Source organism: Equus asinus, chromosome 2 (genome assembly GCF_041296235.1).
Source record: "Equus asinus isolate D_3611 breed Donkey chromosome 2, EquAss-T2T_v2, whole genome shotgun sequence".
Taxonomy (NCBI): Eukaryota; Metazoa; Chordata; class Mammalia; order Perissodactyla; family Equidae; genus Equus; species Equus asinus.
Window position 1 is genome coordinate 168,519,748 of NC_091791.1, and position 27,867 is coordinate 168,547,614.

At 55.4% G+C, this 27,867-nt stretch overlaps 1 protein-coding gene across 1 annotated transcript; it reads right to left on the reverse strand.

Moving 5' to 3' along the window:
- Positions 1 to 1,801: 1,801 nt before the first annotated feature.
- MYH6 (myosin heavy chain 6) lies at positions 1,802 to 27,103 on the reverse strand. Its single transcript, XM_070504061.1, has 38 exons — positions 26,965 to 27,103; positions 26,416 to 26,649; positions 25,018 to 25,161; positions 24,559 to 24,715; positions 24,433 to 24,460; positions 24,037 to 24,148; positions 23,652 to 23,744; positions 22,884 to 22,947; positions 22,532 to 22,630; positions 21,919 to 22,022; positions 21,693 to 21,831; positions 19,910 to 20,178; positions 19,461 to 19,631; positions 17,994 to 18,303; positions 17,202 to 17,272; positions 16,831 to 16,918; positions 16,623 to 16,740; positions 16,353 to 16,476; positions 15,935 to 16,071; positions 14,444 to 14,699; positions 14,066 to 14,308; positions 13,740 to 13,916; positions 13,311 to 13,456; positions 12,967 to 13,057; positions 10,487 to 10,876; positions 10,009 to 10,135; positions 9,800 to 9,918; positions 9,228 to 9,424; positions 8,540 to 8,723; positions 8,206 to 8,371; positions 7,984 to 8,108; positions 6,295 to 6,603; positions 5,764 to 5,967; positions 4,750 to 4,875; positions 4,340 to 4,615; positions 3,103 to 3,198; positions 2,246 to 2,380; positions 1,802 to 1,884 (listed from the first exon to the last, which is right to left on the reverse strand). Exons 2-38 carry the CDS (start codon positions 26,629 to 26,631, stop codon positions 1,861 to 1,863), a joined length of 5,835 nt encoding a protein of 1,944 aa, XP_070360162.1. The 5' UTR covers positions 26,632 to 26,649; positions 26,965 to 27,103; the 3' UTR covers positions 1,802 to 1,860.
- Between the last annotated feature and the right edge of the window lie 764 nt (positions 27,104 to 27,867).

The following is a 27,867-nucleotide window of genomic DNA, read 5'->3' on the forward strand; positions in this document are numbered from 1 at the left end:
AGCCCTTAGACGTCAGCTGGTCCAGTGCCCTCATTCCACGTAAGAGAAAACAGGCCCAGTTAGGGGAAGTGACCTCCTTACTTGTGACAGACCTAGGGCTAGAGCTCAGCGCTCCTAACACCCAAACAGGTGTTCTGGATGCTGTCCTGAGCCCCTCGTAGCTCAGAAAAAATGGCCCAGCCTCATCTCCAGCTCCCTCCACCAGTGGGTCCAGCTTCCCAGCTCGCCAGCACCTCAGCAAGCATTTCCTGAGCATCTCCGGTGTGCAGACCCTGTGCTGGGCCCCAGGAATGCAGAGGCGACAGGCGGGCCTATCTTGAGCACTCACAGACCAGGGAGACAGGCTGGTGAAGGGCAGCCATGGCTCCCCACAGCGAGCGCCATGGAAGAACTTGGCTCAGGGGGTTTGCAGCAGGCACCGCTGCAGCCTGGGAATCAGCCCTGCCTGGCCCATGACAGTCCAGAGCAGCCAGGACATCCCTGCCCCACCCCACAGAGCCCAGCAGGGCCCAGCTCAGGGGCTCATCCAAGCTGACTTGCTGTCCCCTCTCCCCACTGCCTGTGTGTTCCTGCCCTGAAATACCTTCCTTCTTCTGGGGTGCTCCTTCCCAGAAGGAGCCTCAGCCCCCAAGCCCAGCTGAACCTGGAACTTTGGTAGTGATGCTCTGTTCCCATTGGTGACAACCGTGAGTATCTCCTGGTCTTTTTCCTGCCTCCCACTTCCTGTTCTCTTGTCCTCGTGTCCTGGCTCCTCACCAGGCCTGGCAGCCCCTGCAGGGCTAGAACTAACTGGATTTTGTGTTTCTCTGGTCTCCGCTCACAATTCTCAGGGCTTTATGCACAGTCCATTCTCATGACTGGTGACTGACCTTGGAGGAGGTGGAGTCAAGGCCTCTGAGGAGGATAGAAGGAGCTTAGCTGGGGGAGGCCAGGAGACGGGGAGCCAGGTGAAGGGATGAGAAGGTGGTCAGGAGAGCCTGGCTGTAGAGCCCAGCAGGCGGCAGGGAGTTGCTTGGGGCAGAACGGAGTCAGGACCAGCCCTGGCCCCAGAGCAGCTGCGTGATCCGGGCCAGACTGTCCCTGGTGGGAGCTCAGAGACAGCAGAGTGTGATCTGCGTGGTGTGTACCTGCACATACACCTGTGCTCGTCTGTGTCTGTGTGAGAGGTCAAAATGAGACAAGCCATGCCTGGTTTTGGTCCACATTGCACCCGGGTTTTGGCTCAGCATTAGCTGGCCTGAGTCTCAGGATGCTGTTGTGGTGAAGCGCTGACCCACAGAGGCTGGCGTGAGAGCCAGGTCCCGCTGATGTACCTGGGGATGATGGGAAGGGGGACTCCCTGTGGGTTACTTCTAAGGGGCTGACCAGAATGCGACCAACCCCTTTATCTGCACCTCCCTCCCCAGCCAGCCCTGAGCCTCTCTTGGCATCAGTGGGAAATTCATTTTGGAGGGACTGGGTGTCTCAGGACTCCTTTAACCCCTGCAGCCTCAGGTGGGGTACGGCAGCTTCAGCCTCAGCTGTAAAAACCTCTCTCCCGGCGGCTGGAATTGGCCCACCTTCTGTGTCTTTGTTTTCTCCACTTTTGAAACTTCTCCCTCCCTCCATCATATGAGTGACCGAGCAGAACTGGAACCCATGGCTGTGCCGCCTCGGGAAGGACACCTCCCTCCTCTGGACCTGGATTTTCTCCTCTAAGGATGTGGATGCCTCGGCTCCCAGGGCTCTGATACAGGGGCGGCCCCCCCTCCTCCAACTCCTGGCTGGCCGGTGCCGGGGAAGGACAGGAGCTCAGGCAGCGTCTGGCACTCGGATTTATTATGGGTTAGCAAGAGCGAGAGCGGGGTTCTGGAGGCAGCATCACTCCTCGTCGTGCATTTTTTGCTGAGAAAGGAATAAGAGGTGTGAGGGGGCAGCTGGCAAGAGGGAGGAAGGGTGAGGCGAGGAATCTCTAAGGCTTTCGGGGGCCTGGGGAGATGTCTTTAGGGGGAGAGGTTCTGGTCTCAGGGATCTTGGGGTCCCTTTTAGGGGTCTTGTGGTCTGGGCAGTGGGACTGGGCTTTCTGCAGAGGATCCAGTCTGTAGGGGCTGCTCGGAGCAAGATGGGGGATTCTCAGGTCTGGGTGCTATGGGTCCTGCAGGGCTGTCCAAATACAGGGAAAGAAGTGTCCGCTCGGGGGGCACTGATGGCAGGGGGAGGTGAGCTGCCATAGGGGTGACTAGCCAGTCCTGGGGGAGGGACCCACCTTGGCACCGATGTCACGGCTCTTGGCCCTCAGCTTGTTGACCTGGGACTCGGCGATGTCCGCCCGCTCCTCTGCCTCATCCAGCTCGTGCTGCACCTTGCGGAACTTGGACAGGTTGGTGTTGGCCTGCTCCTCCTGCGAGGTCCAGGGAGTGGAGAAGGAGGTGAGACAGGGTCAGGAGGGGGGACTCCCAGCCTCCTAGTGGGTGGGACTCCCTGTCCCTAAACCAGGGGCTCAGAGATCTCACCCCTCACTGATGTTCATGCAAGAGCCTCACCAAAGGTATCCTGCTCCTAGCTTAACACCCTTGTCAACTTGCCCCGCACTCCGAATTCTCCGTGGCTACCCACTGCCCACCATGGATCCCGTGCTGCCTGGTCCAGGCCCCTCAGACTCCAGCTTCACGGCACCTGTCCAGCTGTGACTCTGACAGACCCTCCCCAGCCCTGGGGTTTCCTGCACAGGTGTGCTCATCAATTCCTCACATCCACACTTTTCTGCCCACCCAGAGGTCCTCCCCACTGCCCTAAGCCTGGTCAGGTCCCTTTCCAGGCCCAATTCCACTGCCGCCTTCAGCACTGGCTAGCCACCCATCCTGCATTAGCAGCTGGGCTACCTTCTCTTGGGCTTAATGGTGTACAGATTATAAGCAGATTGTGGGCAGGCCCTGAGTTAAATAAGCTTTGCTTTCGTTAACTCAGAGTGCCTGACGCAGCTCTGAGCCCACTGGACACGTGTAACAAATGTTTGAGAGGTAAAGTGACTCTTTGTCCAGGCCCCACGTGGGGGCAGACACTCGTCAGTTCTCACCCATAGGAGGTGTGTTGATGAAAGAGCGGAGGAAACCACGAACTCACCGCCTCCTCGGCCTGGCGCTTGTAGGCCTTGACCTTTAGCTGCAGCTTGTCCACCAGGTCCTGCAGCCGCAGCAGGTTCTTCTTGTCCTCCTCCGTCTGGGGGTGGATGGGCGGAAGAAGGCAGTTTTGGGGGAGGAGTGAGTGGTATCATCTTCCCCTCCCTCACCATCCACTCTCCTGTGCCTCAGCTGCCCCTCCCTCCACTGGGCCAGGTCAAAGAGGTGGTGGGCAAGAGAACATCTCTGATGCTACTTGTAGGTCAGAGCCAAGGTCCTCAGTCCAGGATCTAAAAAGCAATGAGGGCTGTGGCCCTAGAGCTGGAAGTGGGGGGAGGGGCTCAGAATCAAATGGAATTCCTTCATGTGATAATAAGGAGACATCGGGCTGTTCTAGCTCCAGCCTATCAGCTCCACCACAGATGCTCTTGGCCTGTGGTTCTAGAGTGACCAGAGAGGAATAGTGAGGAATGCAGAAAGAAGGGGTATTAGCATAGCCCAGCTCATTCTAATCTATCATAACCCAATATTCTAACATATTGTGCTGGGCCAGATTTGGGGCATCAAGATCACTGGCTCCCATGTCACTTGATCAGTCTTATCTCCACATTATTGTATGTACTCAGATGCCATTTCCAGGTCTGTCCACAATACATCTGCATCTCTTTCCTGTGCCTCTCATATCCGGCCTTCAAATGGACCATTACCCCTTTCTCTGTCTTTCCTTTCCACATACCCTGTAAAAATAACAGGTCAAGGGCAAAAGCTCTGAGCTATGCAAATAAAGGTCTTAGAACATTCTGGAATCTTCTTTGTCTAAGGCCTTGTATCTGTTGTCCCAGAAGTTCCATGGAAGATCTGCATCTTTTCCCATCCCCAACTTTTATCCCTAAAGTGCCACACCGTGTCTCTCCCTCTCAGGCAGGTGTAAAGTGGAAAGATTCCTTTTTCTGTCTCATGCCTTCATGGTAGCGCTTCAGGTTATTAAAACCCTGGAGAAATGCTGTTAAAAGAGCTTTCAGGAGATACAAGTAGATTCTCCATTTGCTAGAAAAATTCATGGCCCCCAGCCCAACTGACTCCAGAGAACATGAAAGAAAATTAATCTAAAGACAGCTTCTCAAGGAGCAGGTGCCAGGAGGGCGGGGTGGCATTCCTGGAAGGTGGTTCTGGAGGAGCCCGTGTGGGCCAAGAGGTGGGGCTAGGGAAGCGCGTTCACGGCCACTCCCAATCACCCGCACCTGGTAGGTGAGCTCCTTGATGCGCCGCTCGCTCTTCCTCATGCCCTTGACCGTCTCCACGTTGCGTTTCTGCTCAACCTCCAGCTCATTCTCCAGCTCCCGCACCCGGGCCTCCAGCTTCTGCAGCTGCTTCTTGCCGCCCTTGAGGGCGATCTGCTCCGCCTCGTCCAGCCGGTGCTGCAGGTCCTTAATGGTCTGCTCCATGTTCTTCTTCATGCGCTCCAGGTGGGCGCTGGTGTCCTGCTCCTTCTTCAGCTCCTCCGCCATCATGGCGGCCTGTGGGTGGAAGAGAGCTGATGCACCGGCGGGCTAAGTCCTCACGCACTCACTGCCCGATCCAGGGACACCTGGGCCTGGAGCCGGCGGGGGCGGCGGGGGCGGGGCGGTGTGTGCTGGGTGGGGGGACTCACGTCTGTGATGGCCTTCTTGGCCTTCTCCTCGGCGTTCCTGCACTCCTGCACCATCTCCTCCACTTCTGACTGGAGCTGGGTCAGATCCGACTCCATCTTCTTCTTCTGGTTGATGAGGCTGGTGTTCTAGAGATGAGTAGAGAAAACTCTCACATCTATACTTTCTTTCTCACCTGACTCTACACCTCTATCCAGAGAGAATTAAAACTGGTCATTTCTTAAAAACACGCCTTGCTTTTAGCATAGTCCTTATTTTGCATGTGCTTCCCCTTTTCCTGTGAAAATAGATATGTTCGAGATGTTATATCTAAAATTACTCAGCTCTGAAGAAAGACGTGAAGCAGGAAGGGTCTGCAGTTCTCCTGAGCTCTTTAGTAACATATCTATGCAGGAGCATGGAAATATTCTGAGGAAAATGGGAGCAACTTTTTTACCAGGACAATATGCTGGAGATGATTGTAGTTACAGAAAGAATGAGGTGGGGGAAGGAGGAGAGAACCAGGTCAGTGGAGGACATCATTCTCACATATACTAGATCATGGAACTCCTCGGGGCACTGCAAGAGATGGGCACAAAAACTCCTTGCAGAGCGTAGCTAAAGATAGTGTTGATGCGATTGCAGAAAAATGGTCTTCTATTGAGAATCTGGTTTGCAAGTAGATGCAAACTGTACTTCCTTAAACTGCCAGAGTCCCATTTTCACAGAGTGAGCTGGAAGCTGTCTCCTACATCAAGGATATTGAATAATGCAGGCATCCCACTACTTCCAGATTTGTGACTTTGGCAGGCATCACCAATCAATTGTGACACTCTTAGCTTTTCAGTGTAGACCCCCCTTCTCAAGGTGGTGGTTCCTGCAGCCACAAATAACAGATGAGAGTTGGCCTAAGAGATGAAATAATTTGTGATCCTGGTTGGACATGCTCACTCAGAGCATCTGGCTCAGAACAACTATAGATGTCCCGGGCTCTGGCACGCAGCAGGTTATACTGTGGTGGCCCCTGACCTCCTCACCTGGGAGTGCAGCAGCTGCACCCGCTCGCTGGTCTCGATCAGCTCCTGCTCGGCCAGCTTCCGAGACCGCTCCGTCTGCTCCACCACGGCCCGCAGCTCCTCCAGCTCAGACTGCAGCAGGGTGTTTCGCCGCTCCACGATGGCGATGTTCTCCTTCAGGTCATCGTTGGCACGGACTGCGTCATCCAGCTGGATCTGGGTGTCCTGTGGGGAAAAGAGTGATGTAGAGAGGCCTGGACCCCATCCCATCAGGGACTCCCATTCAGGATCTGATGCTCCTTATCCCACACTTACAAACCTCTTGTCAAGTGGAGGGCAAAGGAGCACATTCCCTCATCTCTTCTCTAGGCCTAGAGGCTGGACTGGTCCAGGACATGCTTTAGGGTCTGGTCAGTTCTCCTCCCTTACGCCTCCAAGTCCGGAAGGTAGGTGGCTCCCACTTTCTCATATTTGTTAGCCCAGGACCCTTTTCTCTGGCCCTCACCATTCCTCTGGGCTCACCTTGCTTCTGAGAGCCCCAACTTCTGTTACCTTCAGATGGCCTTGGGCAATCTTCAGGTGCTTCTGGGCCTCCGAGGCTATCCTGTTAGCCTGGCTGAGCTGGATCTCCATCTCATTGAGGTCGCCCTCCATCTTCTTCTTCACCCGCAGCGCCTCGTTGCGGCTGCGCGTCTCCGCGTCCAGGGAGGTCTGCAGCGAGTCCACCACCCGCAGGTGGTTGCGCTTGGCCTGCTCCATCTCCTCGTCCTTCTCTGCCAGCTTCCGCTCGATCTCTCCCTTGATCTGGTTGAACTCCAGCTGTGCACGGAGGATCTTGCCCTCCTCGTGCTCCAGGGAGGCCTGGGAGAGGGGTGGGGAGAGAGGGTCTGAGGCAGGCAGTCAGGGCACAGGGCCAGGGGAGGGAGGCAGAAAGGATGCAGGGTGTCAGCCAGGATATAGCCTGGAGAGGACGAGGTGGGAGATGGGACCTGCCTCCCAGCCCACCTGGGTGCTGTGGGGAGGAAGTGCTGGATGCCATGGGCTTCCTCTGTCAAGGACAGAGTTTACACCTCACAATTGCCAAGGTCCTCCAGCCCCAACATTGCATGAATTCCTGACCCATCTAAAATATCATAGAAAAGGGAGGGATTTTTATAACCACAAATTCAAAGCTTTATCTTTGTTTCCCAAGTCCCTCACCCTTTAGTGAAAAAAGTTAGAAATCCCTAAACTCAAGGCTATCCCTATGTTCTTAAAAATGAACAGTAACAATAGCTAATATGTATTAAGTGCTTAAGGGTGTTACCTCAGTTAATCTTCATAATAATCCTACATAAAAATCTTAGGAGGTATGTACAATTAGTTCCTTTTTTTAAAAGATTGGCACCTAAGGTAACATCTTCTTGCCAATATTTTTTTTCCCTTCTTCTCCCCAAAGCCCCACCAGTACATAGTTGTATATTCTAGTTGTAGGTCCTTCTGGTTGTGCTGTGTGGGACACCACCTCAGCATGGCCTGATGAGTGGTGCCATGTCCACGCCCAGTATCGGAACTGGTGAAACCCTGGGCCGCCGAAGGGGAGTGTGCAAACTTAACCACTCGGCCAGGGGCCCGGCCCCAAGTTAATTCCATTTTACAGATGAGAAAACTGAGGTACAGAGAACTTAAAGAACTTGCCCAATGACACTGTGGAGGTCCAGAAGCCGAGTTTCAAACTTAGGTCTGTTTGACTCTGGAGCCCATGTTCCCACCCACTGTCTGAGGTGTTAAGATGATGGACAGATCTCAACTTTTTTTTTTCTGCTTTATCTCCCCCCTCCCCACCCCCGTACACAGTTGTATATCTTAGTTGCAGGTCCTTCTAGTTGTGGGCTGTGGGACACCACCTCAATGTGGCCTGACGAGCGGTGCCATGTCCGCGCCCGAGATCTGAACCCTGGGCCGCCACAGTGGAGCGCGAACTTAACCACTCGGCCACGGAGCCGGCCCCTCAACTTTATAAACCCGGTGGGAAACAAAACCTATGGCCTGTGATCAGACTATGATGTTTTCCTTTGTGCAGACACTAGCTCTGGAAGTGGTCATGGGTAGTGGGTAAGTGTGTAGACGACCTTGGATTAAGAATAAGGAGCTAACAGAGTCAAGGTCACCCCCAGGTGCAGGAGAGATGGGGAGTCAGAGACAGTAGAGAGGGTGGGCGGGCTGTCCAAGGCAGGGGTGCGCGCAGAGCCAGGCCCTCACCTCGGCCTCCTCCAGGGCCGACTGCAGCTCCAGCTTCTCAGCCTCCAGCTGCTTGCGGACCTTCTCCAGCTCGTGCACAGTCTTTCCTCCTTCTGCCAGCTGCTCAGTCAGGTCAGCGATCTCCTCTGGGGGTCAGAGGGCCAGAAAGCTCAAATCCTGTCTTTTCCCTGCCTCAGTGCTGCCCTCCCTGCTCCCCCCCCCGCCTCTCGGGCCCCAGCGCACCCTGGAGGTTCTTGTTCTCCCGCTTGAAGGTCTCCAGGTGCTCCAGGGACTCCTCATAGGCGTTCTTGAGCTTGAAGAGCTCGGTGCTGAGGGAGCGCGCCTCCTTCTGCGAGGCCTCCAGCTCCGACTGCGACTCCTCGTACTTCTGCTTCCACTCGGCCAGGATCTACAGGGATGGACGGGGCTCACTTGCAGCCTCAGACCCCGTCCCCACCTCCAGGGGCTGCCCAGGCCCCTCATCTGGGCTCAGCCGCCTCCCCAACGGAATGTCCTCCTTGGAGGACACCAGCCCCCCTGCTCTGCCTCCTGGCTGTGGCCCCCGACCCCAGCCCACCTTGTCGAAGTTCCTCTGCTTCTTGTCCAGGGCCGCGGCGGCTGCGTTGGAGCGCTCCACATCCACCATCAGGTCCTCGATCTCATTCTGCAGCCGGTGCTTGGTCTTCTCAAGAGACGAGCACTTGGCATTGACGGCCTCCACGGCCTCCTCGGCGTCCTGCAGCCGCTGTGCCAGCTTCTTCCTGCCCGGGGAGATGGGTGTGTGTGTGTGACTCTACCTGGGAACAGCGGGACCTTGGGACCACCCTCTCCCCACAGCTCCTTGGGACGCTGAGCAGCCCTTCAGGCCCTGGAACCCCATCCTCAAGGGAGCCAAGGCTGCAGGTGCCTAGAACAGTTTCCTCCCTACGTGCAGCAGCATCTGGGTGGCAGACCTCACCTCTCCCCACCCAGGCTGATCGTCGATAGCTCCTCTGACCAACAAGCTTTTTGCTCGTCTTATACGTGAGCATCAGGTATAACCCGGGCCAAAAGCTCGCCCGTCACAGGAAGTGAGTAAGGGCCAGCGGGGTTCACTCAGAGCGCAGGATCCAGGCTTCCTTTCAAGCACCTCTACTGCCTAATACATCTCTTCCACCCTCCGTTCTCCCCCCTCAAACCATCCCATGCCCACTCTGCCTGCCCCACCCCAGGTCCTCTTGCTCCTTCCTCTCTTAGAATCAGGGCGAGGGCTGCCTGGGACTCACTTGGCCTCCTCGAGCTCCTCGGTCCTCTGGATGGCGTCTGTCTCATACTTGGTCCTCCACTGGGCCACCTCCGAGTTGGCCTTGGAGAGGACGCGCTGCAGCTCGGCCTTGGCCTCTATCTCCTCCTCGTACTGCTCCCGCAGCAGGTCACAGTCGTGCCTGGCCGACTGCAGCGCGTGAGCCAGGGCATTCTTTGCCTGCAGGGCAGGCACCGGGAGGTGGGCTCAGCTCCCAGGAAGGTGGGAGGGAAGGCCCTCCCCCCATTCTCCAGGTCATTTTCATGTCTACAAACTTCAACCAAGCCCCAGCCTCTTTCAGGATGAGGGCTGGTGTGGAATCTCAACTGTCCTGGAGTGGCTTCCCAGCTAGCCCCCTCGACCTCCTTACAAATAAGAAAAGAGGCTTTAGATGACTTTCCAGTGTGGCTTAGCTGAAGCGGAGAATGACCTAGCCTGGAGGTCTTTCCATTACAGAGGCCTCTCTCCAGCCTCTGGGCTCCATTGCTGGCATTGATGTTAATGGCCCCAGGGCTGCCATCAAGCCTGCCCTACTGCCCTCTAGCTGGGCCTCACCTTGCCCTCCTCCTCCAGCTGCCTCTTGAGGTCCTCCATTTGCTGGGTGTAGGAGAGCTTGCCTCGGGTCAGCTGGGAGATCAGTGCCTCCTTTTCCTCCAGTTGCCGAGACAGCTCTCCTGGAGGTGGGCATGGGGGTTTGTGGGTCACAGAAGAGGGCAACCAGTGCCCTATCTGGGGCAGGTACAGGGCTGGTTAGAAGCACCCACCGTTCTCCGTCTGCAGCTTGGCTCGCTGGGTGGTGAAGTCGTTGAGGGAGCGTTGGGCCTCTTCCAGCCTCGTGCGGTACTCGTTGGCCTGGTCCTCCAGCGTCCGGGACACCTTCTCCAGGTTTGCCTTCAGGCAGGAAGGGACACAGAAAGGGTGAATGCAGGAGGGGCTGGAGTTGTTGGGGAGAAGGGGCTGGGTTGAGCAGAGGAAGGAAAGAAGGGCTAAGGTGGAGAGAGCACAGAGGGCAGGGGGGTGAAACGGGTCGGTGCTGGAGGGACACAATCTGAAGAGGGCACAGAATTGAGGAAGGGAGGGATGGTGAGGAGACAGACTGGGTGGAGGGTGAGGGAGGGACAAGGGAGAGAGGGAGAGGCTGAGAAGAGAATTCTGAGAGACGGCAACTAGAGAAAGTGGAGGAAGGCGCATTGTGAGGCTGTGAGGGAGAGGAGGGTGAGGAGAGGTGAGTGGGTAGCCCACCTTGGCCTTGATGATCTGCTCCATGTTGGAGGTGACATCGTCCAGCTCCAGCTTGAACTCACTCTTCTCCTTCTCCAGCTTCTGCTTCACGCGCTGCAGGTTGTCGATCTGCTCGCCCAGCTCAGCCACGCTGTCGGCGTGCTTCTTGCGCAGGGCCGCCGCCGTGGCCTCGTGCTGCAGCGTGGCCTCCTCCAGGTCCCGCCTCATCTTCTGGAACTCGGCCTCGCGCTTCTTGTTCAACTCGATCTGCACGGATGTGGCCCCGCCAGCCTCTTCCAGCCGCTCGCTGATCTCCTCCAGCTCCCGGGACAGTTCTGAGCGCAGCTTCTCCACCTTGGCCCTGGCAGTGCGCTCAGCCTCCAGCTCCTCCTCCAGCTCCTCAATGCGTGCCTGGGAGCGGACACAAAGGGCTCAGCCCCACCGCCTGGAACCCTCTCTTGGAGCCCCCTCCCAGGGCTCTGGAAATCTCCTGGCCCAAGCATCAGGTCCTGTAGAGCAGTGTCCCCTGCCAACCCCAGGGGACAGTTGGCAATGTCTGGAGACATTTTTGATTGTCGTGACTTGGGGAGGGGGTGTTGCTGCTGGCATCTAGTGGGCAAGGCCAGGCTTCTGCTAAACATCCTATAATATACAGCCATCAATAGGAATTTGGTTGAAGCCAAATCTTCAAGCACTTCCCAGGGGCACCTTGGACCCAGTCTGAGCATCTACAGCCCTGAATCCTGAGAATCTGCATTCAGAGGAGAATCTTGAGATCCCTGAAACTCAGAGATTCCTCAGATGCACTAGGCTCTCCTCTGCTAACCATAAGGCAGGAGAGCAGGTGCTTTTATTTTACAAGTATTTGCAACAATATGCATCAAATAATCAAAAATTTTTGTAATCTTCTGAGTTAACCGCAAAGTCCACAAAGTCAACCATATTCCTCACTCTCCACAGCTTGCTGTATTGATGCCCAGGGCTGGGTTCCAGCTTGACTGTTCCCTTCCAGGCCAGCCAAGTGCTAGCAAAGTGCTCCCCTCTGCGTCATCCTCTACCTCATTTTTCTGGCCTTAGCCTTGGCCTTGACTAAATTGGGAGAAAGTCTCATCTGCCATCTTAATCTGTTGTCTGACTAGCCAGGAGCCTCAGGGAGGATCACTAAGATCCCTTCATCTGTGGCTGTGGACAGTGTTAATGGAACGTGCAGGGTGGTCCATGCCTCTGCTCCCAGGATGGAGAAGGTGGGATTGTGTGCAAGAGCTTGGGCAGGAAGAAGGAGGAGCCACAGCCCATGGCCAAGCCCTGATGGAGATGACAGTACTATTGTTCTGAGTCTAAGAGTCAAAGTTGCACAGAGCCAGGTAGAAGAACCTGGGGATGTCCTAATATTCTGGCTAAAACCCAGAAGCGGCGCCAACCAGACAGGAGGGCAAATTATCACTGACGGCAGGCCAGCCCCTGAGCAGCCCCCAGGGGAGTGGAACTGTGTTCATGCGTCATTTGCAGCCTGGGCCATGGGCCCTGAATACCGAGAGGAGGTTAGCTCTCTTCCTCAGCCGCAGTCTGATGAGAAAATGACAGGATAAGGCCCTGCCCACAGTAGCTGAGTGTCTGTTGCCCTTGGGGTCATTATGTCCAGTCCTAGCCATGCAGGTTCTGCAGCTAGAAAATGAGGATGACAGTACCTGCCTTCCTTGCGTCCAGGGCACTTTTGACAAACATGGGACCAAGAGTGCATTAAAATTCAGGGTGCATTAAAGGTAAGGGAGACTATGGCTGTTAATTTAATCTCCTTCTGCAGAGGGAGGAGAAAGCTATGGGGAAGACAAAAGAACACCTCTTTGCTAGTGGCTTGCTGACTTCTCTAACCTGGACTATATTAAAATAACGTTTATATAGGGCTTCCTAGTTGACAAAGTGGTTTCCTACACATTATCCCCTCTTGTCCTCTGTAAGGCAAGGGTTATTAATCCCATTTTACAGATGAGAAGAGAATCTGTGGTTCAGGGAGGGGAAGCGAGTTGCTCAAGGTTGTGGGAGTTGACTTAATCATGGGGACTCCATGGGGACTCAGCCTGGGTGAGGGGCTGGGTCAGGACCCGGGAAGAGTATGAATGGAGCACCCCAGAGGACAGTGCTCCATGAAGCTCCTTCTCAGCCCCAGGCAGCGAGAAGTGTCAAAGGAAGGATTAGAAGAGAATCGAACCCTAGCATTTATCCCAGAGCAGAAAACCCATGAAGCAGAGCATAGCTCAAAAAGAGAAGTGCTTTTAGCAGGTATGAGAACCCCCTCTACCCCTGCAATAGCCTTGTTGAAGCAAGACTTTATTGCCCTAATGGGGGAGGGCCGGTGTTCCCAATGCCTGTGAGTCAGGGCTGGGGGATCTCTGGGGCGGCTTGGAGTTCCAGATACTGTCTAGAACCCTAAGCAGCTCCTGCAGCCTCAGCTGACTCAGGGCCACTGAGCTCCCCCTTGGCTGTGCCCCAAAGAACTTCACCTGGTTTTCCTTCAGTTTCTTCTGCAGCTGAAGGGCCAGTGCCTGCTCATCCTCAATCTTACTGTTCAGCTGATTAATTTCAAACTCCTTCCTGGAGGAGAAGGGAGGTGACAAGTGGCCTTCCTTCCTCTGTGCCCATTCTCTTCTCTGGCTTCAGCATGCCAGCACCAGTCGTCGCCCCCTCAACCCACCCTGGCCCAGAGGGTGAAGGTGGAGGGCTGTGATTGACCTCCTCATGCCCACTGTGCCCAGGGCAACCACGGCCAAAGAGGGGCAGAACCCCGGGCTTTAACCCTCAGGGCAGGTGCCTCCATTAGCCCCTCCTGGCCCCTACAGGCTCCTACTTCTTAAGCTTTTCTTCCAGCTGCAGCTTGTCATTCTCCAGGTCCATGATGCTCTCCTGGGTCAGCTTCAGGTCACCTTCCAGCTTCCGCTTTGCTCGCTCCAGGTCCATGCGCACCTTCTTCTCCTGCTCCAGGGACCCCTCCAGCTGGCGGAGAGAAGAAAACAAAGAGGGTGTAGAAAACCTGAGATCCACAGTGCATGCTCTTCTGCTCCCTTCTAAGCTCAGTCCAGTGGGATTGGAAGTCAAACCAGCAGAGAAATCTCTGCAAGCACAAAGAATTCAGAGTCGCAGCCCAGGGAGGAACTGCAGAGAGAAAAAGGCCCCCGGGGTCAGAGAGGTTAATTCTAGGGATCAGGGACCCCTTGGCCATTGTGTTGCCTACAAAATCCTGATCTGAGAGAGATGGAGCTTGGTTTTTACTACTCACATCATCCACCTGCTGCTCCAGCTTGACCTTGGCCTTGGTCAGGGTGTTGACCTTGTCCTCTTCGGCCTGGAGGTCATCCAGGGCCTGCTGGTGGGCCTCTTGCAGAGCTTTCTTCTCCTTGGTCAGCTTGGCGATGATCTCATCCAGCCCAGCCATCTCCTCTGTCAGGTTCTTCACCTGCCGACCAAGAACCCCGTCCCCTTTAGGTTCAGAGGTCACCAGCCTGGAGATATCTATGGGGACCTCCAATGCCAAGGACCAGGGCCACATCCTGGTCTGGGAATACTGGAAAGACCTGGGCTGGAGTCACAAAGAGCTGCCCTCACCTTGTTCTCTGTTGCATGCTTCTCCTTCTCCACCTTGGCCAGTGTCAGCTCCAGGTCATCAATGTCCTTCTTGAGCTCAGAGCACTCATCTTCCAGCTTGCGCTTCTTGGCGGTGAGCTCAGCGTTCATCTCCTCCTCATCCTCCAGCCTCTCGGTCATCTCCTTCACCTTGGCCTCCAGCTGGATCTTGTTCTTGATCAGCTGGTCACAGCGCTCCTCCGCATCATTGAGGTTGTCTTGTTCCTAGAAGAGGAGGACAGAGAGCAGAGCTGGTGGTTAAAGAGATGAGAGATCCAGGGTCTTCTTCTCTGGTGATGAGACGGGCTATAATCTAGGGGAAGGGAGAGGAGAAGTGAAGAGACAATCACGTGGCCTCACCGCCTGCACTTGGAGCTGTAGGTCATTCTTCTCCTGCAGCAGGGACACCATCTTCTCCTCCAGCTCCTTGCGGCGAGCCTCAGACTTCTCCAGCGACTCTTTGATACGCCCAAACTCCTCCTTCATGGTGGCCATCTCCTTCTCTGTCTCTGCGCTCTTCAGCAGAGGCTTGATCTTGAAGTAGAGCTTCATCCAGGGCCAGTTCTTGACCCCCATGAAGGCCCGAATGTTCCACTGGATTACCAGCAGGGCATCCCTGGCAAGGAATCATGGAGGCGGGGAGGAGCATTATCAACGAGCACTTCCTAGTTATGGGGCAACTGCACTCGGTTCCCAGCCTGTCTGAGCAAGTTTGTAGGCACCTGAGGGCAGGAGCCCTGTCTCGTAGCCTTGAGATGCACCCCACCCCAACATTACCACATGGAACATGGAACTGCTCAATAAATATTAATTGATAATTCAAGGGTAGTTTATATCTGCCATACTGGGGCATTAGTAGTAATGGAAGCTACCAGCTATAGAGTGTCTATTGTGTTCAGTGTTTCTAATCTCATAAGAACCTCAAATATGTTAAAAATGGTGGTATTTTATAGATAGGAATATCCATGATATATACATAAGTTGCAAAGCATGAAACAAACTGACTCTCCGTGAACCTATTGCCCAGACAGGAGCTAGAGCATTGCCGCTGCTGGCTCTGCCTGTGGACTCCTCTCCGTCTCCTTTCCTGGTCCCCGCACCAGAATCTTGTGTTTTTCATTTCCTAGCTTTTTCGAAAAATACTTTAACCATATATGTCTAAATCTTTAAACAATACGCTGCTATTTTTTGTTATTATTTCTCAGCTTTATAAAAATGGCATCACATTGTGTGAATCCTTCTGTGACTTGCTTTAGTTCACTCAACAATCTGCTTTTAAGGCTCAAACACACTAGCAGGTAGTCGTAGTTCCCTCCTTTCATTGCTTTATAATATTCCACTTAATGACTATCCTACTATTGACCCATGCCCCTGTGGGTGGAATTTGGGTTATTTCCAGATCTTTGCTATTTTGGCCAATGCTGCTATGAAGATTCTTTTTCATCCCGCATGTACTCTTGTGCACGTGCAGGAGTTTCACTGTGGGAGGGCACTCAGGAGTGGAATCAAAAGGTATGCAATCGTTCATCTTTAACAGATGATAAATTCTTTTCCAAAGAGGTTGCACTAATTTACACACCTGTAAACAGTGGGCCAGACTTGTTGATTTTTGTCAATCTAGTGTCTTAAAAAATAGTATCTCATTGGAGTCTTAATTTGCATTTCACTATGGGAATTTTCTTTTTTTTAAGAATTCAAAATGAGACCCAGAGTGGTCAAGTCACTTGCCCAGACCAACTGGTAAGTGGTGGAGTCAGGATTTGAACTCTGGTCTTCTGACCCACGCCGGTTGGTCCTGCTTGTCTACCTCTGACATCTCCGGGAGTGCCTCTCCCTTCCCTCGTGCCTCACCTGCGCTCCAAGATCTTCTTGAACTCAATGCGCATGAGCTGGCCCCGGGACTGGGCTTGGATGCGGGTGAGGATGCGGCTCAGCCTCTCGTCCCGCATCTCCTCCAGCAGTCCCAGCAGCCCCGCCTTGAAGAACACCTGTGGGCAAAGGGAAGACCAAGGGGCCGCAGCCTCAGAGAAGGGTAGCCAGCGTGTTGGAAGAGGGCAGGAGACCCCGGCTGAGCTCCCAGGGCACCCACCACCTGTGCGTCCTAGACCTGAGAGTGAAATGTGACAGACAGCAGAAGGGAAGCCTGGGCATCAGCCCTTGGGTTGATACAGGAAGCCAGGAATCAGGAGTCTGCCTTCTGAGCTCCCAGCTGCCCCACTCAACATGCCCACACGTTCTGCAAATCCACCCCATGGGGCCCTGGACTCACCTTGGTGTGGCCAAACTTGTACTGGTTGTGGTCAATGTCCAGGGAGCCCAGCAGCTTCTCTGTCCCTTTCCTGCTGTCAATGAACTGACCCTCAGGGATGGCTGCTGGGTTCAGGATGCGATATCTGGGGAGGGAGGTGCCTGGAGTCACCCATAGTTCTGCATTGATCTGCTCTGCCTGCAGAATTTGGGGCCACCTGCAGAGTCCTCTCCCCAACAAGGCCACACAGGCTTCCTACGTTCCCTGAGTTCTGGGACACCCCCTACCCACCTCTGCCGGAAGTCCCCATAGAGGATGCGGTTGGGAAAGCCCTTCCTGCAGATGCGGATGCCCTCCAGCACACCGTTGCAGCGCAGTTGGTGCATGACCAGGGGGTTTTCCATCACCCCTGAGGCAGGAGGGGAAGAGAGAGGTGTCAGCTTCAGGGCAAGTGGAAGCCAAGTGCCCTCCTCAGACTAGACCGTTCTCCATCGCTCACCCGGAGCCTTCTGTTCATTGGGGATGATGCAGCGCACAAAGTGAGGGTGGGTGGTCCTCAGGTTGGTCATCAGCTTGTTCAGATTCTCCTGGGGGTGGATGAGAGTGGGACGTCAGGAGCCACAGGGACCATCCTTTTGGTTCGTGAGCTCTGGGCCCCAGACAGCCTGTTGCCAGCACCCTCCAAGGGAGGGGGAGCTGACACATAATTTACACCTTGAGTTCAGACTTGTGTAGAGTTTATATGCCAAAAACGACCATGTAGCTCTAGCTTCTTTCCTCCCCAGACTCAGAGCTTCAGGTCAGGGTGCTGCAGCCAAGGGGCTGGGCCTGCCCATTGCAGGTCTCCTGGCATCTCTGGGCCCTTCTTACCCGGTGGAGGGCCGACACGGTCTGAAAGGATGAGCCTTTTTTCTTGCCTCCTTTGCTTTTACTGCTGTCCACTAATAACAAGAGAAAGAATGATGAACAAGAGCTTGAAAATGGAGGAGCCCTCGGGCAGGGGCAGGGTTCTGCTGCTCACTGGCTAGGTGATTTCATGCAAGTTATTCTCCAAGTTTAGGTTTTCCCATGAGGAGGATAGGAACTACCTCTAAATGGTGTGAAGAAGATTAGATAAGACCGAGTGAGTAAGGCCCTGAGCAGTGCTTGCCACAGAGCAGGCGCTGAAATAACAGCGTTCTTCCGCCACCCTCGCCTCACCCCACCTTCACTCTTGGCATCTTTCCACCTCCTACTTTTCTTCTTGTGCTTCCTCCTCCTCATTTCAATCCACACCTTTTCCCTTCCTTCTCTGACCTGCAGGCTCCTCTGTTCTACTGTTTCTTCAGCGATCCTCTTGGGGTTTACTGAGACCTCCTGCGGGCACAGCTGTATGCTGTGCCAGGTACAGAGATGCCTATGTCCCCTCACTGACCCCCAGTTGCTCACAGTATGGAGAAGACATGTGACACATGCACCAATATCCATAACCCAAAGTGGAAAGTGGCACTTTCACAGAAGGGGTGCAGATGGACTGCTGTGGGATCTCCTGACCCCCACCCCTGGCCCACGGGCTCCGTCCTGGCTCTAGAGTCATGTGCTTTACAGCAGCGGGACCCTGGCTTCTTATACCTCCAGAAGTTACCTTCTTATACTGGCCCAGTACAGGGGCTGCCCTCTTACCAGAATCAGCGGAAGTATACGTGGAGAAGAGCGTGGCCAAGAGCTTGAGGGAGGACTTCTGGTACAAGCCCACCACTGTCTCATTGAGTGGGTCTTTGTTTTTCTCCAGCCAGCCCAGGATGTTGTAGTCCACGGTGCCAGCGTAGTGGATCAGGGAGAAGTGGGCTTCTGGCTTCCCCTTAATATTACGAGGCTTCTGGAAGTTGTTGGACTTTCCAAGGTGGTTGTCGTACAGCTTGGCCTTGAAGGTCATGTCGGTGGCCTTGGGGAACATGCACTCCTCCTCCAGGATGGACATGATGCCCATGGGCTGAGAGCAGTGTGGGGAATAGAGAGCATCACTCAGTGCACCCCCAGGCTTCCAGTGTCCCACACTCTGACAGAGGAAAGACTACAGCCCACTGGCTGGCGTGCCACAGAGAGCCTCTTGTCCCAATATAGGTAGTCAATATTCCTGGAATTAACCTAAATCCAATTACATTCAGATCTGGCCTATGTAACCTCTTTCTGCCCCAGGGAATCCAGCAAAGAGCCATGTACTCCCAGTCATCCTGCAAGGCCCCCATGGCCTCGCAACACAGCCCCTTCTTCCTGGATGGCTCCCCGCCCCTGAGTGGGGTCAGGGCAGGGACAGATGTGTGTCAGAGATGCCAAACTGCAGGGCAGACCAGACCCCTGACTATATGATAGGCAACACTTCTTCAAGGGGTGGTTCTGCACATCCTGCTCTTCAGAAAGTGTGGGGGTTCTTGACTTTTCTTGGGGGAAGAATCCCGTTGAAAATTTGATGAAGCCAAAGACTCCCTCCCCAGAAAAATGCATGTACACACACACGCATATGCACACGCACACACACACACACACACAAACATACATCCACGTCTCTTTTCCATACAGTTTCAGGGCACTCTGAGGCCTCTGGAAGAGCAGCACCCTGGATAACCACCCAACATTTTCTGAAGGGCAGTGGCTGGACTGAGTGAGGGTCAGCCACTGCAGGCTCTGGCTATTTCAGCAACAAACACAGGTGCCCTGAGAGCAAGGCAGTACTTTGAGGCTTCCGCCAGCTCCATCCTTGTCTCCTGAGTCTACAGGCAAGAGTGGCTGAGGACGGGCTTATTTTCAGAGAACAGGGAGAAGATGGGAAGCCAATGTTTCAGCCTAGGATCTTTCCATGAATCGCCCTTCTCTTGGGGTGTCAGAAGTGCTAGGAGTCCTCTCCTTCACTACGTCCCCTTCTTAAGGCACTATGAGGTGACCACCCTAGAGGACAAGGTCTTAGGTCCTGGGGAGAGAAGGAAGGGGCTCATCCTGTGTAGCCTGTGACTGCACGGTGGGTGGAAGCTGGGCCTGGAGAGAGGCTGGGGATTCTGGGGACTCTAGTTTCTTGGGTGTCGAAGGGGTGGGGCTGCCACTTTGTCTGGGATGGCAGAGGATGGGACGCAGGTGGTGGGGCCAAGGCAACACCTTCTCGATGAGGTCGATGCAGGCCTGCAGGTCCATGCCGAAGTCGATGAACTCCCACTCGATGCCCTCCTTCTTGTACTCCTCCTGCTCCAGCACGAACATGTGGTGGTTGAAGAACTGCTGCAGCTTCTCGTTGGTGAAGTTGATGCAGAGCTGCTCAAAGCTGTTGAACTGCAGGGAGAGGGAGGGAGGGCAGGAGCGGTCAGGTAGGCAGGTGGCTGAGTGGCCAATGGGGTCAGCCCCAGCCCAGCAAGGGGTGTGGCTGGTCCCCTCCCATGTCAGGGCAGGGAGGCAGAGGCCCCCTGAAGACAGGTTAATGACTGCCTCCATCACTGCTGAACCCCCCTGCCTTTCCCACGCCCGGCCTATAGCTGGCTCTACAAACAGTTGTTGCATGTGTGAACGAGTGAGTTACTGTTCTCACCACCCGCGGGGCTCCCCTGACTCACGTCAAAGATCTCAAAGCCAGCGATGTCCAGGACTCCTATGAAGTACTGGCGCGGCTGCTTGGTCTCCAGGGTGGCGTTGATCCGCATCACCATCCAGTTGAACATCTTCTCGTACACTGCCTTGCCCAGGGCCCCGATGGAGTAGTACACCTGCTGGACATTCTGCCCCTTGGTGACGTACTCATTGCCCACTTTCACCCGAGGGTGGCACAGCCCCTTGAGCAGATCCGCTGAATTCAGCCCCATGAGGTAGGCAGCTTTGTCGGCATCTGGTGGAGACAGAAAGGAGTAAGCAAGCACTTTCGACAGACCCTCCTTCCTGGTCCCAGGGCCAGAGCCTTTCGGATGCACTAGGTCCAACCCCCTCTCATTAAAGAGTTGCAGATCAAAGGCCTGGACCAGCACAAGGCTTGCCCAGGGTCACCTTGTGCCCAAGGTCACACAGCCAGTGTGTGCCCAAGTCAGGCTGGAGCCTGGGCCTCTTCATCAGCCCAGGACCTCCCACCACACACAGGTCCTCCTTTATGTCTGCTGCATGTCTCTGGACCAGCCCTTGCCCAGCACTTCTGTAAGCCTGTCCCCTGCCCTCACTGCACCCTCTCGTCTCTCCAGGGCAGGGACTGGCTGATGGGACCGGCTGTGCTCTGCTCCCTGCCTCCTTTGTTCCCCACCCCAGGATGTAGCCCGGGACTGAGCACGCTCTACTCTCAATCCACGACCACCAATTTGACTGGCTGGGAAATCAAGGTTCCCAACAGCATGTTGGCCAGCCACCCTCATCCCAATCCCAGCTCTCCAAAGATGCTGTCCAAATACCATCTCTATTTAGAGGGAATTTACTTGGTTTAATTTGAAGAGTTTTGTGATAATGTGGCATGCTATCATGAAACCCAGGCTTGGCATTTTGATTTGGGCTGACACAGAGAGAAGGGATCCTCGAAGGTAAGTCAAGAGGAATGTTGTTGAGCATTTGTCTAGCACTGTTTACACCTTCACATCTCCTTCTCAAAGGATTGTCGAAACAGCCCTGCCTGGGAAGGACTGTCACTCCATTTCATTGAGGAGGAAACTGAGGCCCAGGGAGGTGGGTGGCATACCAATGCCCTCAGCTGTGTCCTGACCCCTGACCTGCTCCTCCCAAACAGAAGGTGGCACAGAGCCTGCCGGGGGGCTCACAAGGGCTGGGTGGCTCACAAGGGCTGGGCGGCCTCCCGACCCTGCATTAATGACAGGGAGATGCAGAGCTTGGCGTCTGCCCTTTCCTGGACTTGGGTGAGTCTTGGGCACGGGAGGAAAAATCTCCAACTTACTTCTGGTCAGTGCAGCTGGGCTTGAGAAGTTGGTGGGATTGTGGGGGGCCCCTCGGTCTGCCCTCCTCTCCCGTGTTCCTGCACACCCCAACCCTCACCCTACCCATCTACCCCACAAGCCTCAGGTCTTCCGGGAGCCAGCTTGTCTGCGGATGGTGGGTACTCAGAGGCCTGGCTCAGCTCCAAGGGAGGAGAAAGCCTGGAGGCAGGGCCGATGGGGTGGGGTGGGGGCAGAGCCTGGCCCTGGGAAGAGGCCCCGCGCTCTGACCACTGCTTCTCACACTTTTGGTTTCCTCCCACTTTCTCTGTCACGGTCCTGACAACACTGGTGGGAACCTAACTCCTTAAGAATTGTTGAAAGGCACCAGTTTTGGATGCAGCATGGGAGACCCTGCTCCCAGGGGGCTGCCTTTGGCATGACAGGTAAACCAGCACCTCAGGTCTTTCTGGCCCCTGCCTCCTGCCCCTCAAACCTTCGGTGCCGTCTGGCTCAGCCTGCTCCTCCCGCTGCTTCTGCTTGAACTTCATGTTTCCGTAGTGCATGATGGCGCCCGTCAGCTTGTAGATGCCAACTTTCTCCTCCTGAGTGAAGCCCAGCACGTCAAAGGCATTCTGGGATGGGGTGAGAGAGGCAGGGAGGGCGGTTGGAGCGGGTGGCGCATGGGCCCTCGGGAGCCCTCACACTGCCTCCTCACTCACATCTGTGGCCATGAGCTCCTCGGAGTCATCGATGGAGGCCACGGACACCTCTCCCTGAGACACGAAGCCGTAGTCGTAGGGGTTGTTGGTGAGCAGCAGCATGTCTGTCCAGGCAAGGAACAGGGCAGGGGACAAGGGGTGGGAGAAGGCAGGGGATGGGCAGAGAGGGGTCAGGAGAGGGGCGCAGGGAAGGGAGAAGAGGACCGGAAGCAGAGAGAGAGGTGGAGAGTCAGCCAGGACCAAGGAGAGAATCCAAAAGAAATGAAAAAGTAGGAGGTAGGGGGTACCTGGGGCAGGAAGAAGCAAGGTCCTAGGCTGAAAAGCAGAGGGAGGATAGTGGGGGAATGGCCCCTGGGAGAAGGGGAGGCACATATTGAGGAGCAGGAGGAAATCCATACGGAGGAGGAGGAGAAAGATGACAAGGAAGGGTAGAAAGGGAGGAAAGGGGAGCCGCAGGCAGGTCCAAGGTGGGGAAGGAAGAGAGAGGCGCTGAGCAGATGCAGGGAGGATGGATGAGCAGGGCAGGCAGAGTGGGGAGGAGGAGGGCGCCCGCCCTGCACACAGGCGGGCTCAGCGAGGGCAGCGGGGCAGCACGGACATCAGTTCAGCTCACCCAGAAGCTCTGGCTTCTTGTTGGACAGGATCTGGTAGAAGATGTGGTAGTTCCTCTCAGCCTTCAGCTGGAAGATCACCCGGGACTTCTCCAGGAGATCTGAAGAGAGGAGAGAGGAGAAAGGAAAGAGAGTTGATCCAGAAAAAGGGTGCAGATCAGGGGAGAAAGGTTCCTACTGCACGATAGAGAGAACCAGGAGAAAAGACATGGTTTAAAGAAGAAAGGATCCTAAAGCCAAGAGGCTAATGTAGACAAAGAGGATGAAGGGGAAATGATGACATAGGGCCGCCCGGCTGGGAAAGAAGGCAGAGGTGGGGACCCGGAGGGTGGGCAGGGCTCCCTGAGTACTCACAGGTCTCTATGTCTGCAGAAGCCAACTTTCCAGTGGCTCCGAAGTGGATCCTGATGAACTTCCCCTGGGGGCAGATGGGACAAAGTGTGAGGGAACTGGACAGAAGGGACAGAATGGGGATCTTGGACCTCAAGGCAACCCAGAGTGCCCTGGAAATGTGAACGACCTATTTGGCGTCCCAGTTTAACACGAGTCAAACAGGGAAAAGATGCCCATCTCCACATACCACCAGGGTTCTCCAAGCAGACACAGGCTACGGATGAACCCAGATAGAATCCTCCTGTTTGTACTTCTGATAGGATCTCGTGTAATCCTCCCAATAACCAGCAAGGTATATATTACTACTCTGTTTCACAGATGAAGGAACCGGGGCTCAGAGAGGTGTGGGGACTTGCTGGGCAAGTGGAAAGCCAGGAAATTGGCTCCAGTGTTTATGCTCTCTTCCCACTTCCAATGTGGAAGAGCTGTGGTAATAGTCATAAGGAAAAATCTAGAAAGTGATTGAAATCAGTTCCATTACTTGGCTATGGAACAGCTGTGGTGACTCTGGGTCTCTTTTCTTGAGTTCCCAGAACTCGAGGAGCCAGGCTGAGTCGGGAGGGTTTAGAGTGAGAGTGTGTGTGTGTGTGTGTGCGTGCGCACACACACTGATATTCCAAAGCCAAATAAAGTACAATTGACTGGATGTGCTGTCTGTTGGCAAAACAGCACCCTCCTTTTTTTGTCAAGGCCAGACGGGGCCAGTTGGCAGTGGTCAAGGGCACTCACGAAGCGGGAGGAGTTGTCGTTCCGGACGGTCTTGGCATTGCCGAAGGCCTCCAGGGCGGGGTTGGCCTGGATGATCTGGTCCTCCAGGGTGCCCTGTGAAGGGAGCAGAGCAGAGGGGGTTCATCTTCTGTCCACCTCCAGGTGGTGGTGGGGAGGGCAGGGGGCTGCTCTGGTCCTGGGGGATGGGGGTGGGGCTAGATGGCCTGCTGATGGGTCTGAGGCACCAAAGGGCCGTATTTAGACCACAGAGTGCGTCTCCTGCCAAGAAGGTCTTCAGTACTGGGCTCAGTGGTTCTGTGCCCACCTCTCCCCAGGACAGGGCTAGGGATCACCAGGTCAGTCTGCCCTCAGACCCTCTCTGATGAGCCTGTGGCCCACCATGAACCTTGTTTGCATTGACGTTGTCCTTCTTGCTGCGGTCACCTATGGCTGCGATGCTGGCAAAGTACTGGATGACACGTTTCGTGTTCACAGTCTTCCCTGCCCCAGATTCTCCGCTGGAGGCAATAGGGACTGATCAGAACCCAGATTTCCACTGTTCCCCGTTCGGAGCTCAGCATGCACCCTCCTTCCTGAGTGCCCCGGCCATCTGACCTCCTCACTGGGGTCCAGCTCCCTGCGGAATTGGCCCATCATCGTTGGTCACCCCTGCACCCCTCTAATGAGAGCCAGCACACCACACTCCTTGCAATCACAGCCTAAACTTTTCCTCCTCCCTGCCCCCCAAGGACTCAGCCTGGGTCACCCCTAAGCCTCTCTGTGGATGACAGCGCCCACTCACGTGATGAGGATGGACTGGTTCTCCCGATCTGGAGGAGGAAAGAGGAGAGGCTGTGGGTCAGGGCTGTGGGCCCAGGTCCACATGAGCGTGGGGTGAGGGGACACAGGTCGGGGCTGCCCGGCTCACCTGTCAGCATGTACTGGTAGGCGTTGTCAGAGATGGAGAAGATGTGGGGCGGCGCCTCGCTCCTCTTCTTGCCCCGGTAGGCGGCCACCACCTCCGCATTGTACACCGGCAGCCACTTGTAGGGGTTAACGGTGACGCAGAAGAGGCCGGAGTAGGTCTGGATCAGGAGACAGGGCAGGCATGAGAATCAGGAGGGGAGAGCCCAGGATGAGCGGTGGCAGCAGGCAGGAGAGTCCCTGGTCATCCCAGCTGGCTCCTCTCTTTCTGCAGCTGACCAGGAGGGAGGGGTGGGGGAAGGTGGGGGGAGGGGAAAGAGGGAGGGGGGAGGGGGGCTGGCGGGGCGGGTGGGAGGTACTGGGGCCCCTTGGCAGTGTTCTGACTCCTCCCCTTGAGAGAGTTCCCTGGCCACTTTGCTCTCCGTCCAGCACGGGGGCCCTGCGGTGTGCAGGCTGCACTCACATAGATCATCCAGGCCGCGTAGCGGTCCTTGAGGTTGTAGAGCACCGCGGGCTCGTGCAGGAAGGTCAGCATGGCCATGTCCTCGATCTTGTCGAACTTGGGCGGGTTCTGCTGCAACACCTGATCCTCCTTCACGGTCACCGTCTGGGGAGGAAGCATGGGCAGTGGGTCAGGATGACCACACTCCCACCAGGACCTTGCTGGTCTGGCTTGCCAGCCTTGCCCACTCACCTCCTCCCAGAACATGACCCCCGCCCCCACCTTGCTCCCTGGCTCTTCTCTGACCTGTGCCTGGCCTTACCCCATAGTTCCTCCAGGACACTGTCCCCAGATAATTTACCCACCCGCTGTCTCTCCCATCCTGGGGACTGCCCGAGAGTCCCTGTGTCTTGTTAGCACTCCAGATCCTGTGCCCATGAGCATCACCTTTCAGTCTCTGCCTCAAGTGTCTAGGGACAAACTCAGAGGGGCTGGCAGCTCTCCCATCTGCCAGCTTTATCCTGACCCCAAGGCTGTCTCCTGGGAGCAGTGCTTGAGGGCAAACCTTCGTCCCTAGTGGAAAAACATCTCGCCCATCTACTCTATACTCCCCATCAGTCACTGTCGGTGTGGTTTGATTGGCCCCATGGAGTTTTCCATGCCCTGACATCATTAGTTCCTGCAAGTAGGTATTCTAGAATTTTTTTACAGTAGAGGAAGCCGTGGCTTGAAATAATTAAATGAATTGTTGGCACGGTGGTGAGTTAGTGGCAGAGTCGAAGTCCCCGGCAGGTTGTGGCCTGTTATTTCATTCCTCAAAGGGACACGAAATTCAGTCAGTATGTCTGCAAGGCACACGGTTCTGAGCCACTGCTGGTGACCAGTGGCAATTCTCACGGCTGGCGTGAGGGACTGGGGACTGGGCACTTCTGAGTGCCAGTCACCAGCCCAGGACTGAGCATTCTGCTCAAGAGTTCTCTCTCTTTGTGTTCATCTGGGTCTAAGAGTTTGCTCTTGGGTTGGGTGAGGGGGATTTGGGAAAGTTGGTCCATGGAGGAAACCAAGGCATAAAGGAGTGGGGTACAAGTATGATAAGGGAGTTCCATTCGATGATGTGTCTGTGCCCTCTTTATCCACAAGACCCACTGAGGAGGAAACAGGCTGGGGCTCTTGCCAACATCCTCTCTGGCAAGGGGTGTGCTTCTCTGGGGTGGCGCCCTGTTGCACCTGCTCAGGTCCATCTGAGAAATGTCAAGAGTTCACCCTCAGATGCTGGACTCTTTGAGGGGGGCATGTCCTGCACCCCCGATGGCTTTGGCTCTTCTCCAGGGTTCCTCAGATCCCACTGTAAGTGACTCCACTCCTGCACCCTTCTCCCAAAACCTTCCCTCCCCTCCCCGGGGGCTGTGCTCCACGCACCTTGCCATTCTCAGTCTCGGCAGTGACCTTGCCCCCCTCCCGGGACACGATCTTGGCCTTGACAAACTCCTCCTTGTCATCGGGCACGAAGCACTCAGTGCGGATGTCAAAGGGCCGGGTCTGGGCCTCCAGACGCTCCTTCTCTGACTTGCGGAGGTACTGGGCCGCTGCCCCAAAATCGGCCATCTGGCTATCGCCCATCTGGGTATCAGTCATCTTGTCGCTCCTCTGCAGCTGAGACACAAGAACCCAGGTCTTAGTGGGTGACACTGCCCTCCACACCCCATTCCATGCCACATCCCCTCACCACCTGGGTCCTACTGCTCTCTCTGCCACTGAGAAGCACTTGGCCTGGGTCCAGTCTTCCCAGCTCAGGTTCTGCTTCCCTTGTCCTCTGACTGGATGCTGAAGGAGAACCCCTGTGGGGGTCTGTGTAGAGTGGAATTGGCTGGAGTTTGCTAAGGGGAGGCGCTGAGCTGCTCAGAGGAGAGACAGTGGGACCCTGGTCCAGCACCCTGGCTCCTAGGAGGAAATTGGGGTGGTTCTCACCTGGTTATCTCTTCACAGAGAATCCTGAAGACTCTGGACCATGAGTGGAGCCACAGAGGTACAGCCAGGTAGAGAGAGGAACGGAAAAAGAGAATGAAGAACAATGGAGGGAGGCAGTGAGAAGTAAGCCAGCGGGCTTGCCCCAGAGAGCCAGACAAGAGCAGGACAGACCAAAAGGGGGAGGCAGGGAGAGAGAGAGGCAGAGAGGCAGGAAAAGAAAGGATGCAGAGTTAGTAAAAGTGCAAGGGGTGGATGTGGGCTCAGAGTCGGAAACAGAGAGAGGCAGGGAGATTAGAACACACAGCCAAGAAGGACGGGCAAGAGGGAGAGACAGAGAAAGAAGTGTGACAGCGATGAGTGTTGACAAAGACCAAGAGGTAAAAGAAAGCCGAGACAAAGAGAAGTAAGCCGTCCAAGGAGGGAGAAAGATGGAGACAGTGTGCAGAGGATACAGAAAGCAGGAGAGGACAGATGCAGGCAAAGAAACACAGATCAGAGAAGAAAAGAGTGTTCTGGTTTTTCCCTTGGAACCTCCTGTCTGTCAGCAGGAACTCCCGGGGGGCTGGAGAAAGACAGTTCTAGCAGAACCCTTGGGCCTCTGACCGACCTTCCCCCCACTGCTGGTGAAGGCAGAGCCCCTCAAGGTGGGGCCCTGAGGGCTGGCCACAGAGCCTCTGCAGCTAAACCCTCTCTCACCTGGTCCAGAGGAGTGTCTGTCCGTCCTCGAGCCACTCATTTATATCCTGCTGCCCCCACCCCCTGCCTAAATTTGGAGTCCTTCCGGAGGGACCCTCCCTCCCACCTCTCTCCCCTCCCAGCTCCTCCTCCCTTGATCCCTTGGCTCTGGAGGTGACAAGAGGACAGCAGGGCCTCCAGATTTGCCCATGAAAGGTCTGTCGCCCT